At 39.7% G+C, this 16,534-nt stretch overlaps 1 protein-coding gene across 21 annotated transcripts in view; it reads left to right on the top strand.

Moving 5' to 3' along the window:
• gpat2 (glycerol-3-phosphate acyltransferase 2, mitochondrial) overlaps positions 1-16,534 on the top strand; it is a 186,889-nt gene that overhangs the window by 145,957 nt on the left and 24,398 nt on the right. For 19 of the 21 annotated variants that reach the window (XM_085179074.1, XM_085179078.1, XM_085179063.1 and 16 more), the window contains 6 exons: positions 2,345-2,444; positions 6,971-7,104; positions 7,293-7,392; positions 10,102-10,287; positions 11,532-11,630; positions 12,346-12,428. In XM_085179074.1, coding sequence (XP_085035200.1) covers positions 2,345-2,444; positions 6,971-7,104; positions 7,293-7,392; positions 10,102-10,287; positions 11,532-11,630; positions 12,346-12,428 — 702 coding nt within the window. The remainder of the gene's footprint in view (positions 1-2,344; positions 2,445-6,970; positions 7,105-7,292; positions 7,393-10,101; positions 10,288-11,531; positions 11,631-12,345; positions 12,429-16,534) is intronic. The other 2 variants (XM_085179076.1, XM_085179075.1) reach the window with 2 other exon arrangements.

Here is a 16,534-nt window from a genome sequence, read left to right as displayed (position 1 = left end):
TAATCAAGAGAAGCAGTATAAGAGAGAGACTGCATTTCAACAAATCCTGAATGGAAATCTAGGATTTGTTGGGCTTTGGAGAATTCTGTAATGGCAAAAATGTTTTTTTGTTCCTGCCCTCGAAGAGCCAGTCAAAAGCCGGGCAGGAAACTGAGTTATTGCTGTTTCTGAATTTCTGCCCACACACAGTAAAAATACACCACAGTTTTAACTTTGGTTGTGCTGTATCCGTACTTTTTTTTGACCCATTCTGTGGTCAATAACCTTCTCTTTTGCAGTAAATGTATAAGATCTGGATTTTTTTTTTCTTTTAACTTTTTTAAAAATGACATTATCGTGAAAGTTAAACCTGCTTGCAGACCAGTTGGTATCATCCAGATAAGCTGCAGGCAACTGCAGTGACCAAAACGATCATACGTTGAAACCAAGCACACCATTGTTTTTCTTGTGACATTACCAATAAGTTTGATGCGTCACATGGCCCTCTTCCTATTGGAAAAACAAAAGTTGTATCCAAGATGGCCGACTTCTAAATGGCCGCCATGGTCATCAGGAGTTTGCCCCCTCACATATACTAATGTGCCACAAACAGGACTTTAATATCACCAACCATTCCCATTTTATTACGGTGTATCCATATAAATGGCCCACCCTGTATTACTAAGATGACTGGCGAGTGACAAAACTTGCCTCTAGAAGGACTTTGATGGAAGGCAGACATGTCCACAGCTAATATCTCCAAAACTGGGCATTCCAAAATAAAATGACTAAAAAAAAGAGCCATCTAAAAAATATCAGGTCAACTGTCCCTTTAAAGCCTCGACAACACCAAAGGCACCCATCAACTGATCCTGCTAACAAGTATCATTTGTGCACTCAAGGTCTTTAAAGCTTTTTCTCATTTTCATTGAGGGTCTATTCTGTCCAAAAACTATTAAAACACATTAATGAGCCATTTGCTGAATGTTTTTTAATGACAATGAACATTAACAATGTTGCATCAATTGAACTTAGACCGTCCTTGTGCTTTGTAGGTTTACTGTGGATCAGTGTTGAAGAATAGTCCCCAACAAGCCAACAAGCATGGAGAAATTAATTAAAAAGCCTCTTTTAAAGTGACGTGGCCATTCATGAGTCACTTTTACATCTTTCATTACATAGATGGACTGAATAAGTGAAAAATGTTAAGAGCTTAACTAACACATTGTTGGCTTTAGTGTTTTTGCAGTATTAGTTGGCGATACCCAAAAAACCCACAGCTGTGGTTGCTATGACGAACAGGCCAATCACAGGGAGAGGAAACATAGCTCTTATGAATATTCATTAGCAACAAAATAGCCCAAGATAATTGGCAGATTCATTAAAAAATGTAATTTCAGTAATTATGTTTATTTATGTATTTTTTTTAAACCAGCAGAAAAAGCAGAATTTGAGGCTCAGGGTTTCAGATTTCTGTCTTATAAGAATGTTCTATTTTTGTACACAGGATTGTTTTAAGAATTTTTACTGGAAAAAATTGGAATAGTCTTCTGTCAGTGGAGATATGTAGATATTACAAATTCCTACTTCTTTTTGGTCACTCGGGGGAAGAACAATAGGCTTTCCAAACCCTAAATTGTGTTGAAGAGACAAACAGAAATGCTTATGTGCTACTGTAAGACAGCTCAAAACTTCTTGTGTGACTGCTTACAGATGAATGCCTTTCTAGCTGTCAATCATCATGCTCTTCAAGATGACTGACAGCTGTTTGAGACACAAACTTGTCCACGGCCAGTGGACGGCATGTTTTTGATCTATGCACTAAGTAGTATTTAAATTGAAATTGGATGTTATGACTCTATCATCTCTTGGGACCATGTTTCTGTAGCCTCAGATAGTGTCAGAAATTCTTCAAATGTCTAGTGAAATGAAGTGGAAACTTTATTTTTTTTTCTGAAGAAACTTTTTGACTGTCTTGAAGTTTAAGAAATCTCTTCGAAATTCAATTTCTCCTTGCTTCCTCAGTCTCCCTCATTTCTAGACTTTGTCTCTATCTACCTCTGTCATCCTCTCACACTTGCTACTTTATTGCTTACTGATTCACTTCTTTCCTATGTCATCATTTTTTTTATCTCCATCCTTTTCCCCCACTTTCTCTTGCCCCCACCTGTCTCATTTACATAACATCACATTTAACACTGTCCTTTCCTCCCGTTTTGTGCTAAACTGTTTCCTAAATTATATTATTGGTGATTATTTCTCTTAGCTTCATTTGTCTATTACGGCCTTGTGTGCATCTCTTGTCATTAACTTTTTCATCTCTTATTTCTATACATCCCTCCACCCACTATCCTCTTTTGACTAGATTCGTGTGCTGGGCGATGCTGAAGATGTTTGCTTCTGTGTTCGGCAGCATTCAAGTTAACCTCAACCATCTGTCGGCTTTACACAGAGCCTCACAAGAGGTACAAATGTCTATAAATGCACACACACCTTTGTAGATTAAATATCTGCTATGCTGAAGGGTGTCTCTTGCTGCAAAAAATGGAAAGTACACTGTGTGTTTGCACAGTGTTGATACTCGGAGGTTTTGGTTTCACATTAGGCTGTGCTCTGACTTCTATTGAGATGGTAAACAAGCTGCCGCCCTATTTGTAAACACATCTACTCCAAAAGATTTCAAGGTAAACAGAAATGTGAGAATATATTGCTCTCTGGCAGCAGCACCATGCTCTCCCTTGTTTTAAATGCACTTTAGAGCAACACGCAGCAACACTACACTTGAGCGGGAGGAGGGAGGTATGGGGTCTTAACACACCCCCGTTCTCTGCTAGCCATCAGGGCGGGGGGGCTGGGAAGAGATGCTGGCTGTCCGATTGGCCTCCCTGCTGCTGCGGAGCCTGGGGTGGTCTGCTTGCCTCCACCCCGGAAGGAAGGGTAACATCTCTTGGGTCTGGGTGCCGTTTCCCCCTCTGGGGGCGAGGATACCTGGACCCGAGGTATAGAGTATGTTTGAGGAGTGTGATTGTGTGTACATGTCCATTTACGTTTATTCCTACGTTGGGTGAGTGCTGAGTGTTTGTATATGTGTGCATGAGGGTGGGAATGCATGTCTGTGTCTGTGTGTGCCTGTTCGTCTGTGTCTATATGTCAGGTCGGGTCTTAGACTCCACCTCTCTGGGAACTCCCAGGCCCTCCAAGTGTGGAGGCCTATCTCCCCTCACCACACTCCCTGCCGGTGACTGATGTCCTCAGGGGTTGGTGCATTGTTGGTTCTTGGTGTCCGGGGCTGGGCGCTCAGGTATGTACCAGCTCACTCCCGGTGGCTACTTGGCGGGGCCTGGCGCCTGTTGCTCGGTCAGGCCTCTTCCGTGGCGCAGAGGGCCCTCGGGCCTCCGGCCTCTGTGCCTGCGGCTCGGTTCACTATGGCACAGCTGGCTGCCGGCGGAGCTGGCGGGCACGCCGGTGCAGCCCCCTCTAGCTTCTGCCCGGTGGCTACTGGGTGACCCCTCGTCTGGGGATCCTCAGCCCTTCCCATGAAGGTGGCACGGATGCCCCTCCGGTGGTCCTCCTTGGGCTCTTGCACTCTGGGGCCTCTGGATGTCTGGAGCCTGGATCTCCTCCATGCCTGCTTCATGCCCTGGGGGACAGGGCTATGGCTCTCTACATCCTCTTGCAGACCATTACATGGGGAAACCATTTGAATACAAGCGCGCCGATCCACACAGGTGTGCACACGGGTGTTCACTGTTCGTAGACTTAAATCACATCTTTCTTGGCTGCTACTTCAAAGCACATTGTGCGCTGTCTGTCCTGCGTGCTGCACAACAACATTCAATATTTAGTATTTACTGCTGTTTACACTTAGCTAGATTAATGCGATGGTGTTGTTTAGTATGTTGCTTTGTTTTGTTTTTTTTGCTTGTTTTCCATTCTTTTTCTCTCAACAGGTGATCCCGGAGATATTTTTTCCCCCCCTTTCTCACTGTCCCTCTCCCCTTCTGTTTTTCTTTTCCTTCCTCTTTCTTTCTCCCTTTCCTATCCCTCACTCATGTCTGTCCCGTCTGTAACAACTGAAAATAAAATAAAATAAATAATAAAAACAAAGGTCGATCAAATGGACCAATACGGCAATGCCATGATGATCCATTTGGCAAAATAAATCCATTGGGTATCCTTGTTGGTCTTCAGACAACAATTCTGATGGCTAAAGAACCAAATGGGACAGGCAAAAAAAATAAAAAAATAAAGAGAATATATTCGGTAAGGTGAAGTAAACAGATCTAATTTTCTGGAGTCTTTTGAAAGTTGAGGTTTCTCCTGCTTGCCTTTTTATGTGTAATTATTTTCTTTTTTCCCTAACAAACTGCACACTTTAATTACATGGTTGACTAAATAAACAGAAGTAAATAACTCTGAATCAGGCTTAAAATGGGCATGAATGATTTCAGTGAGCGAGGTCTTCAGCTTTGTTATCGCTGAAACGTTGTGTATTACTAAAGTTGTTTTCACAGATAAACTCTGGAAAACGTCAGTACATTCAGGATGTTGTGTGAAGTTGTGCTTTCTCACATGTTGCACGCGGCAGTGCATGTGAAAACAGCTTCAGCTAACAGAAAACCTCAAATGTTATTCTTATAATTTCTAATGGTTTTCAGATACTCTGCTGTGAAAAATTAAGTAAACGTGACTTTTAAAAGTAAAAGTCGCACATCCAGTCCAGATGAATAAAATACTCATGTTGGAAAGTGTTTCTGAAATACAATAAGTAATTCACTGTGACATAACGGCAGTCAGTGGAAAACATTCATAGTTCATAATTTAAATCACACGCTGATGTGACTTGCATCTTCAGATGGCTCAGTTATTTTTTTGACACCCATGCGCCTGTTTGCACATTAGGGTGGGTATAGCTCAGGAGTAAGGTCGGTGGTTCGATCCCTGGCTGCTCCAGCCTGCATGCCAAATATTCTTGGGCAAGATACTAACACCAAGTTCCTCTCTGATGCATCCATCAAAGTATGAATGTGTGTGAAAGTTAGATAGGAAGCATTTAATCATAGAAAAAAGAAGTGCTTGTGTGAATAGGTGTTAATGGGTGAATGAGGTGTGTTGCATAAAGTGCTTTGAGTGCTCCGGGAGAGCAGAAAAGTGCTATATAAGAATCAGTCCATTTACATCCAACAACATCTGGACTCCTCCTGATAAGACAGCAGATGTTGTTCTGGGGATTTCTTCCCAGATTTGGATCTGAATAGCCTATGGTGCTATTTCTGTGCCAGAGCTTCTCAACTGGATTCAGGTATGAAGAGCCTGAGAACCACTCAGTAGTATGAGTGCTTTTGTCATTCAAGCACTAACTACACCATTTGTCCAAGGGCATTGTGTTGCAGCAGGAGGAGCTGCACGAGCATGAGGTCTGGAAGTGGCTCTGAGATTTTCATAATTTCATCTTGGTACCATTGACTGACACCTGGAGGTTTGTGTGACCCTCCAAAGATAATACCATCCCAGACCATCACTGACCCATTGCCAAACCAGTCTTGCTGAATGATATATTGCAGGCAGCTTAACATTGTCTTTAGACTCTTTCACATCTGGTGTTTTTTGGTAGATGTGAGCACAGGTCCTGCTGAATGATGTCAGGCTCTCATGCCGCCGTTGTGCAGTCTGTTTCTGACAGTTTGGTCAGAAACATGCTCATAAGTAACCCACTGGAGATGATTTGTTCAGGGCTGCAGTGATATTTTTCTTGTACCTGTGTCCTGTTATCTCCTTCAAACTCTACAGACTGATGTTGGGAGACACAGTAAACCACATTGGATGTGCTATTACTGAGGAGCTCAACTACCTGTGACACCTAATTGGTTTGCAGGTAGAAGTAGTGATAAGGAGACCAGTGAAAAGCAAAACTAGAGAAAAATTAGACGGCAGCAATAAGACGAGGCCCCCCTCCTTTTTCTGAGGGTTGCCTTGTCATTGCCTCTCCAGTGAAGGTGAAATGGATTCAGATTTGTGTTTATGACTTTGTATTAAACAGTGATGATCAAGTGTTTCTTTAATATTTTTGAGCAGTGTAATTGTCAGGATATATCGAGGGTTATTTCTGCAGGGATTGTGTACAAATTCTATTTAAATCTTGTTTAGTCCCATTGTCTAAATCTTTACCAATTTATTCATCCATAAATTGTTTCATGACAAACCTGAAAATCTTTCATTTTCTGCGTTATTGAGGCAAGTTGGGTTACAGCGTGACCTCACTGAACTGTTTGAATCACTGCATACTGGCTGTAGTTACAACCAAATTCATATAAAATAATTTTAGGTGTAACCCAGTTATTGTGTCTTTCACTATATTAAAAAAACAAATAAAAAAAGAATAAATATATCTTTTATCATGAGTTTATGAAAACTACCAATGCTCAGGCTGTTTGTGTTTTAATTCTTTTATTGCAAAGCCCTTTTTGCTGTAGCAACAATATCGCATGCACAGAAGTGCCATTGTGTTTTATCTCTCTGCTTTGACTTCACTCGATATATAATTGAGTTTGCGATAGTAGCTCTTCATTTCCATGTCCATAATGGAAAAAATCACTAATGCTACTCGAAAGATAAGGGACCACAAAGCAAATAATAGAGCTGTTGTTGACACTGGGAAAAAAACAAAGTTGCGCTGTCAACTTCTACAATCAATCCAGCCATCCAGGCATACTCACCACCTATACTTGAACTGTGGCTGCATCTTTAAATACTTGAATGTTGACCTCACATATTTTTCACTGTCTTTGCTAGTTCTAAAACATAAAATTAATTTTTCTTCATTGCTTCCTGTTTCCTTTGTGTGGCTTGATCAAAAGCTGATTTAATCTAAGGTCATGGATTCACTCCTTAATCTGTGCGTCACCTCTGCACAATCCGTGTTTGTTTGATGTAATGAATTACAATGTGAGGAATTTTGTTTATCAGAAGCTGCTTCTGTTCTCTAATTCAGGGATCTCTGCTGGTTTATGTGTACGTGCGTCAGAGCGCCGTGGACTGCGCTCTCATCCCTCTCGTGCTCTTCTATCACAGCCTCAGAGTCCCGTACACTGTTTGTCCTCTCCAAATTAAGAACGCCTCCCTAAGGTACATTCATACACACAAACACACACACAAACTAAATAAGGTGCTGTGTTTATCACTTTTATTCACGCTACTATTTTTGAGCTGGGCAGTTTTATTTCAAACAGTGAAAATGTGCAGGAATGACTTTATGCACATTTTCTTTGATTAAACTAGTGTTTGAGTTATGCTATGCTTTGTTTATCCTGCAGATCAATCCTGCAGAAAGTAGGTGTAGTCCTCCTGCCTCCCTCTGCACCTACTGAGGAGGATGCTGAGATGGACACGTTGTACCAGTCTGTCATGACTGCTGTAAGTTAGAAATAAGAAGGGTTAGTATATAAGAGTTCCTAGGTCTGGTGATTTTCATACTTTATTTTAAGGAAAAGAAATTGGTCCTTATATCAGACATCAAACTTCCGCTTGACTGCTTTAACAAGCAATTGCAGTGGTTCTGAGTGGCTTTATTTAAGTTAAATGGAAACATCAGGACATTAACAGGCACAAGCTGTGCCACACATGAGCTGGCATAGTGTTAAGGTAAACAGATGCAAACCTCATTCTAGCACATAAAAAAGGGAGATACTGACATTTGTGTTCCCTAAATGTCATAGCATTTAATTTTCTACCCATTTTTTTTTTTAACTTGGGCAAATATTGCCTGTTTGTAGTCTAACCCAGTGTAATTAAAGGGGACCTTTTTTGCTCTTTTCCAGCTCCATATGTTTTATTCTTAGACTCAACTGGAGAAGATCTGTATGATTTACAGCTGAGTCTTATTTATCTTACGATGGGTATTGATACATCTCCTCTGTTGATTGAAACAAGTTGTCCACCCTTCACCCTTTAAATCAGCTCTCTTCTGTGTCGCTATATTAAGAATTTTTTCCTCTCTTTGATGTCATACAGATCCGAGAGTGGTATGAATTGTCTGAACCTGAGCATTTAGAGCACTCTAAAGTCTGAGCTTTTGGCTCACACTGATCACATTATTTGAAACTTTGTTCATGTTTGATATGAGAATCCATCAGTGTAACAGCATATTCACTTAGTGGCAACTTGAAAGGACCAGGTGTTGGGTACCCTGTGGTCATAAAGGGATTGACATGGTCAACAAGAATACTCAGTTAGGCTGTGGCATTTACACAATGACAAATCGGTCCTAAAGGACACAAAGTTTGTTAAAAATATCCCCCACGTCATTACACCATCACCATCATCCTGAACTGTTGATAGCAGGGAGGATGGATCCATTCCTTTGTGCTCTTTACACCAAATTCTGACCCAACCGCAGCAGAAATCAGAACTCATCAGATCAGGCAGTGTTTTTCCAATCTTCTATTGCCCAATTTTGGCTGAGAATTATTCCTGTTCTTAGCTGACAGAATTCTTCTGTAGCACATCTGCTTTGAGCTTTGACATGTTGTGCTTTCAGTAATCTTCCATTGTATCATAATGTCTCATTTAGACATGGCCAAGATCATCTTGGCCATATCTACATGCCTAAATGCATTGATTTGCTGGCATGCGACTGGCTGATATAGATGATTGCATTAAAAAGCAGTTGAACAGTTATACCTAATAAAGTGACCAGTCGGTGTGAATTTAAACAGATTCTGTTTAGGTGACTTCTGCAGCACACCAGCATCAGGACAGTTTACCACTTGGGTCACAATATGAAAATGTCCAATTTTATGGGCAACTACTAATTGAGGTTAGAGGCACAAATTTTTCTGTGCCACAAGTCATAAAAAAGTTCTCCTGGTACAAATTCCTCATTAGCGCTGTATGTGAAAGTTAAAATGACACACTGAGCCCTGAATTAGAAATCATGTTGCTAATGCATTTTGATGAAAAATAAATCCTAGACAGCAGGTAATTATATAAAATTAGAAGGTAAACAAAAAATCCCATCTTTGTAATTTTGCTGCTTAGTGTATGTGCATTCATTTCAATTCATACTCACAGACATGCAGGGACTTTTCATTGCACTACATGGAGGATTGTTATCACAGTCAGCTCCCCAATCAGAATGCAACCTGCCACCCTACCATCTCATCCTACTTTCCATTCATTCTCAGAATTACAAAGTAGCTTCAGTCTTTGCTAAAGATATTGCAGCTCTGGAAGTTGGCTAGAGTGACAAAGCCATAAGAACGAGGGTGGGGAAATATGAAGAGCGGTGGTAGTTTAAATCAGGAGCTTGACAGGTCGGTTATCTGGGAGATATTTGTGGTGTGTATTGTTTTCTCCCACATCTTGCATCTTTTATGGTTTCCTCAAGTGCCTGTCTAAGTGCCTCAGTTATTTTATTTTTTTTTTACCAGTAATCATCAGCATCTATTTATTCTTAATATCTTCTGTTTATATCTAAGGAGCCAGACGCTTTGTGATCTGTATCAGTTTACCTAAAGCCACATTTCATTTAAAGGAGCTACTGTCTTTACTAAGATCAATATTGTGTTATACAGTTCAATAAAACAGCTCAGTCTGATGTCGGTATACAGAGACTATAGCTAAAGTGAAACATAAACAGCCTGTTTATGAATTGATGCTGTGAGATGTTTTATTACTTTGTTTGTTTTCAGTTGCGCTTCAAGTGAGAAAGCATATTTGTTTTGCGTGAGAAGGCAGGCTTGTTTATTGCTTGTATTTCAGTGTTAATAGACCTTTATTGTTTATTGAGTGTAGGCCTGTTTAGCTGCTGTTCAATGGTAATTGAATTTCTGTTGTCTGTAAGGGGGAAACAGGATTTGGGGTGAGGGAAGTATCTCTGAATGTCATTAAGTGTCCCCCACAGTCCAGCTTTATCTCTGCTCTTTATCCTGCCTGCTTCCTGCATTTTGACTTGACTTTCCTCCACATTCTGCCTCTGGATTTTTTTTTTAATGTTTCCTCCATCTTCTGGTTTGCATTATTGCTTATGTGTCTTTTCAAAATGCATTGTAGGCGTTTATGTTAATTGTTCTCTGACTCCCAGGACTTTTCACACCTCTGTCTTTGCCATCTTTCTCTCCTCAGCTGGTACGTGAGCTGCTACATGAGGGCCAGGCAATAAGTATTGGTGTGTCAGAGAGGTCTGGCCTGGGTGGCCAGTGGCTGGCTCGCATCAGGCAGCTCATCAAAGAGGGATCTGTCCCCGACGTCAGTCTGGTCCCCGTGGGCATCTCGTACGATTGTGTACCCAAGACCTACATTCAGGTGGATGTGTGTAAACAAACACTTGCAAGCGCACGCACACACTTAATAGGATCCATCTGTAACTGTTCTGTCCTCAGGAGCAAGTGAACAGGTTTGCTTTAGTGCTGTGTTTTCAAACTGCAAAAAGGAGAAAGAACATGAGGCAGAAATACTGCATATGGTGAAAGGAACAGGTGCTTGCCAGTGTTATAAAAACAACAGGAAATTAGTTATTGCAGTCTGTGCCATTCATTTGGCTCACTTATCAACACGACCAACAGTTGGAGCGACAGCAGTTACTTTGACATACAGCTCATGGAGGCAATCAACATGCAAACACTTTTTAAGATACAACTGAGTGAATGTGAACACAAAGACCTTTCACACACAGATACAGTGTCACTACATCGGAGAAAAAAATAATGCTTTAATAATGTGATGACTGTATGAATTTACCTAAAATTCACTTTATTTTGTACAGTGTTAACTTGGTTCAGTTATTACATCCAAGCATAGATGTATGTATGTTTACTTTGAAAACAGGAACTGCTAATAGATAATAAGCAGACACGGGCAAGTTCACTCAAATGTAAGCAAATACAGCCTAAAACGTTCTGTTCAAGAACCCCCAAAATAGCTGTAGTTAGAAAAATAGGAAAAGAGAATTGTCTACTCAAACAGAAGAAAGACAAAGAATATTGAGTCCATTAAAAATACGATTTTGTAGTTACAGTCCTGTGATCAGGATATCTGTGTTGTGTGTTGACGGCACAAGTCAGATTTTTGTCTAAAGAGGTGCTCACAGAATGAAACTTGTGGTCTCGAGAAAAAACCCAAAGTTGTCAGTGATGACTCTCCAACTTCGAGAGCTTTCACAACTTTGCTCTCTAATTTCTCACTGGGCAGCTTTGGTCGATGAGAGGTTTGCATTTCATTTTTTTTCAAGGCAGCTGTGATGATTATTAGTCTCCATTAATAACGCCCTTTGTTATCTGCACTTTGAGATGATACCGAGAGTGGGTGTTGCTTTTGGTTAATTGCAATAATAAGGTCCTTGCCCCATCATTTCTGCTCTGTCATTCACACACTGTGCACACACAGTGCTGTACACACAGTTCTTGTACTCCTAAGCACACTATGAGGGCGGCTGTTTATCTTAGTACTCGTTATAAATCCTGCTCATTAGTGGTATTGCTGTTCACATGTCCTCCTAAATGTAAATATGTCAAGATATGTGTGTGTGTGTGTGTGTATTTTACATATCTTCATAGGTTGGGTTGAAATCTATCTTCCAGTGGTTGTGGTGCCTTTTCTGTTGGAGGCCAGAAGGAAGTGTGAGGATTCACCTCGCCCAGCCCTTTTCTGTCAAGGTACGCAGCAGGAAGCCCATGTCATTAAAAACCCCATTCAGCCATACTGGTGTTTACTTTGAGCATGAGTTCTGAGCGTTTTAACAGTGGTTAAACAGTCATGTTGTCCTAGTGGGAAAAAAAGAAAGGCAGGCGTGTTTTTGTCGAAAAGAGCTGAGACTATTGTCTCGTGATGCTTTGTGGGATCATTTATTTATGCACTCTTGTGCCAGTAAACTGAAAGCTTTGTCATAAATCACACTTTTCACATTGTAATAATTAAATTAGCTTCACAAATGAGTTTTGAAATTATTTAATTTTAAATTAGACTTACTTAAAATTTCCTTTGAGCTGTAAAATCTCATTTATAGCATATTATATTAAGTAAATAATAAATCTATTTCTACATTTATGCCCTCTGTTTTCTGCACGTTGAAACTAGAGAGAGTGAGTATAATTCAGCACACCACAAGAAAGATAATAAGTTAAATGCCTCTTTGGTTGGCATTATAGCTTTTCAGTAGGAAAGTTGCAGGATACACTGTATCACTATATATTAGTTTTAGCTAGATATACCTAATAAACTGGAAATGGAATTACTAAAGGAGACTTTGTGCAGTTTTATGGACCCAGTTAACAAGAACATTAGTTTTAAGTAATTTAAAGATGCAAATTTAAAGCTCTTTGCATGTGCATGCGTGTGTAAACGATCGTGTGTGTGTGTGTTTGTGTGTAGGAGATGTGCGAATCAGGCAGGTGCAGAGTAGATGAATGGCTCCCTCTACAGGACCTGTTGCTTCCTGTTGTCCTCAACAACCGGTAATCAAAGCTTCTGCATACATGCCTGTATGCGTGAGTGAACATTAATACTACATATGAACAAACCACAGTGGAACTGCATTGTGTTTTATCTGCATCTGTGAAATTGAAAAGTTGTTTTCTCCTAAACTTTGAAGAACTTTTCTCTAAACCTTAAATCTGGCACGGATATGATGCAAGCACTGATGAGAGTTTTCATCCTCTTAGCCTCGGTCCAATTACCATCAACATTACACAGTCTGCCAGTGAAAAAAAGATAACGGAAAGAAAATAACATTCCCGCTCAATCTCTGCTTGGCTTCTGACGAGCAGAGTGGCTTCTCCCATCATACATTTAATTCTTCTGAGAGGGATGGAGGAAGAAACAGCCAGAGTCAAAGAGATGGCAAGCGATAGAAAAAGAGAGGAGTAGAGATGGGTAGTTAGATTGGATTGTCATCTGCATGTGAGCAACTTCAACTCTCTGCGCCTACATCATAAACATGCTTGGGCGCTGCTCAGTGCCTCTGCTGCACTCTGTTTTTTCCCTAGCTGCTGAGGTTTCAGCTTTAGAGCATTTGCATATCATTTAACCATTACATATATTTAATTCAGAATGCTACAAACACACTGTATCAGATACTGAAGCTTAGACATTTTAGTGTATGTATTTGCATGTTTTGATTTGAATGCAACCACATTTGGGAAGGAGCATTGGCTCACCTTTTAACTGCAATATGTAAGAGCTGAAGAGACAGACAACTCTAAAACAAACAAAATATTTTCCTGATCTTGTGCAAGACAGGATATAAACTGCTCAGCAGTTTTGTTTTGACAGTGTACTTCTTTTTTTTTAATGGTTTGCAGTATATCATCAAGCATTAAGGGTGCCTTCACAGATATGACATATGTACTTGTATATAGGGATTCTATCATCAACAGATTCTGGGCAGCATGATAAACCTTTGGAGATTCTTTTTTTTCTTCAGTTTTTCCATATAGCTCATAATAAGGTTTAAAGATACAGTGTTTAAAATTTCATCACTAGATGTCAATGAATGAACTGAATTCTATTTTCTCACCCCTCTGAATTCAGGGGCGTAATCTTAGCTACGGTGGCTCGTAAAGAACAAACCACTTTGGCCGCAGTTCATCTGTAGTGAGTATAGGCTGTCAGTCCACTGTTTATATCAACCAGGTGTCCATGTATATGTACTCTGGAGGAGGCAGTAAAACTTGTGAAAGGAGCCCGAAACAAGTAAATGAGTCAGTGAAGCTCACTCCTGTCCAATGACAATGATAGCAAGGTGAGTTGGTCAGGATATCCTGAACTTTTCTGTTAGTAAACTGTGTTGTTTTTGCTGCTGTTAGTTGTTGTTAGCCTCTGTTAGCGGCTGCTAGCTGGCATTAGAAAAACTTTCATTGTAGTAGATCTAAAATTGTTGGACTCAGACACTTAGTAAATAAACTTTCATATTATGTGAGAATTTAAACTGTTTATCAGAGGGAATGCCGAGCCTAACATTAGCTTGTTAGCTTCTAAAAAGCAGTTGTTGTTTTTTGGAAGCTTGGTGTAAGCTGTCTGGATACAGGTGAGATCGCATGTCCAGTCTACTGAAAATAGGTAATTGTGACTGTTTGCCTCATTGACTTCTCAGTGGATTTTAATTCTCATTATTTCGGGCACTACAGCCAACCAATGACAATAAAATGTAGAACTTTCTTTCTATATTTCACACATTACAGTAACCTGTGATTTATAATTTATAGATAAGTGACTATATGACTGACACTGTTTACAAAAGTGCACACACTTTTTAGCTTAGTTGAAATGAACAATTTCTGTCTAAAATGTTTTGATATCTTCTCTTAAAAATAATATAGAACCAGAATGCATCAATGCTACACCACTTTTAACACAGCATCAGATAAACAGCTGAAAAACATTATTGCTCATTATAGGCACAAATGTAGTGTGAAGTGATCCACTGAGCTTTTACTGAACACTTTTAGAGTTACCTTGAAATTGTGATGCATTTATTTATCTATTTTTTGGGTAAGTGAAATTATTATTATGTAATATAATTATGTAATAAAATTATTCAATATAATTAAAAAAAAATTTTCAGCTGGAGCAAATAATATCAACACTGATTCACATGATTTCTTACGCAACTCCCCGGACAATGAGTCCACTTCACTTCAACACATTCAAATCGCTGACGGCCAATACAGGATCTTTTCAGTTCAAAGACTATGTTATTATTCTTTAAAGTTATAATCATTTCAGTTTCATTCCTTGTTTAATGAGTGCTTTGTTTGCTATGATAATTGCTGTTGTGGTTTAATACACCTCCAAAGACTCATTGAGCACAAATAGAAAGGAACAGCTAGTGCTGCTGTTTATGGCGTCTCTCAATATTTTTCCATTTACAACATTAAGTATATTAATTATAAATTATAGTAATTAACATGGTTGTTTTTTGTGGAGTGGTCAGCACTGTCATTTCACAGCAAAAGTATCCTGGGTTTGAATTTAGCTGTGTTTACATGCAGACACATGTTCTCACTGTGTCTGCATGAGTTCTCTCTGGGTTCTCCGGTTTCCTCTCACAGTCCATGCATGTAAGGTCACCTGATATCTGTTGGGTCAGTACTTGCCGTGATGGTGAGAGTGTGTGATTATCTGTCTCCATGTTGGCCTTGTGATGGACTGGCGACCTGACCAGGGGCTACCCCCGACTCTGGATAAATGACAGCTGGGATAGATTCCAGCCTCCCTGGGATCCTGAATTGGATAAGCAACGAATAACGGATGGATGGATGCCTAGAAAAAAGGCCAGGAATGGTCATCATCTCATTGTACGCTAGATAAACTATCGCATACTAAGTGCAGAGCCTGCTTCACAATAAAAGCAACCCCATGTTTTAATGTGAGGTGGCTCTTATATGCAATACAAAGAGCGAATCGTGAAAGGCTGCTGCAAAACAGCATGCAGCACTTTTGCCCGTTCCCAGTGACTCCATGTGGCTTTGACAAAAAAAAATGACAGAGCCGATTTGTCCTCTCGAGAGCGGTGGTTTGCATGGGTGTACACGCGTAAATGTCTCATGTTTATTTAAAACATGTAACAGTTCGTGGGCAGATTTGTTTACTTTCACCACCAACCCTCCTGGCTTACCAGTGCATTTGATCTGCAGCTAGATTTGAGTCAAAATTAAACTGAAAGTGTTCAATTTGTTTTACTTTTACTATTTTATTTGTTAAGCCATTAGTCTGTTATATTTGTTTTATTTGCTGTCAATGCAGATTGCTTAAAATATGATTGATCTTTACAAACACAGGTCGGGTTTGGGTTTCAAAGCGTCTGAAAGCTTTATAGCTACTCTGTAGACCTAATCTAAGAGATTTTTTTTTTCTTCACTTTACAATAGTTTCATTTTTTTTTAGCTATAAATTAAATAATGTTTCCAGTTCTATAATGTAATACCTCTAAAAAATGTTAAAGAAAAAGAAATGTTAAAGTACTAGATAATTATAAATACCCCACTGCAGTCACATGTGGTAAAAATTTATATACTTAGACTTTTAGTAATGTCTGTGAGCTCATTTATACTTACTAGGCTGCCTAATCTTCATCAAAATAAGAAAAGTAAAGCTGTACTTTATTTTCCCCAAAGCTGAAAAGGCTTTGTTACAGCCAGTTAAAGTACCTTTGATAAGTAGGCATTATACATTTCACTGGAGGTCTCACCATTTCTACCATATAATATACAACTTAAATATTTTACCAAGAAGCTTTATAAGATCCTCTTGAGCCTCCATGTAGATAATGCTGACAAAGTAAAAGGCAGATTGGAATCTGACCTGGTTACTATAGAGCCGGGGGCCTGGAGTGGCCTCTATGGCCTGTGCAGCTCTCCAGTGTCCTGGTCTTTAACTCTGCTTGGGAGAGGCAATTCAAGATTTTACACAGGCTGTACATTATTCCTGAGGGAATCCAGCCTTGTCAAAGTATTATGCTAAATGTCAGTCTTCTGTAAGATCTTATTTTCATTGTTTGTGGAGCTGTCCCCCCCATGTCCAGTAGTATAAAGTAATTTTTAAGCATGTTCTACATCTTGCT

Source organism: Neolamprologus multifasciatus, chromosome 12 (assembly GCF_963576455.1).
Source record: "Neolamprologus multifasciatus chromosome 12, fNeoMul1.2, whole genome shotgun sequence".
In the NCBI taxonomy this organism is placed as follows: domain Eukaryota; kingdom Metazoa; phylum Chordata; class Actinopteri; order Cichliformes; family Cichlidae; genus Neolamprologus; species Neolamprologus multifasciatus.
The sequence above is the reverse complement of the archived record's forward strand: the minus strand, read 5'-3'. Positions and strand labels throughout refer to the sequence as shown.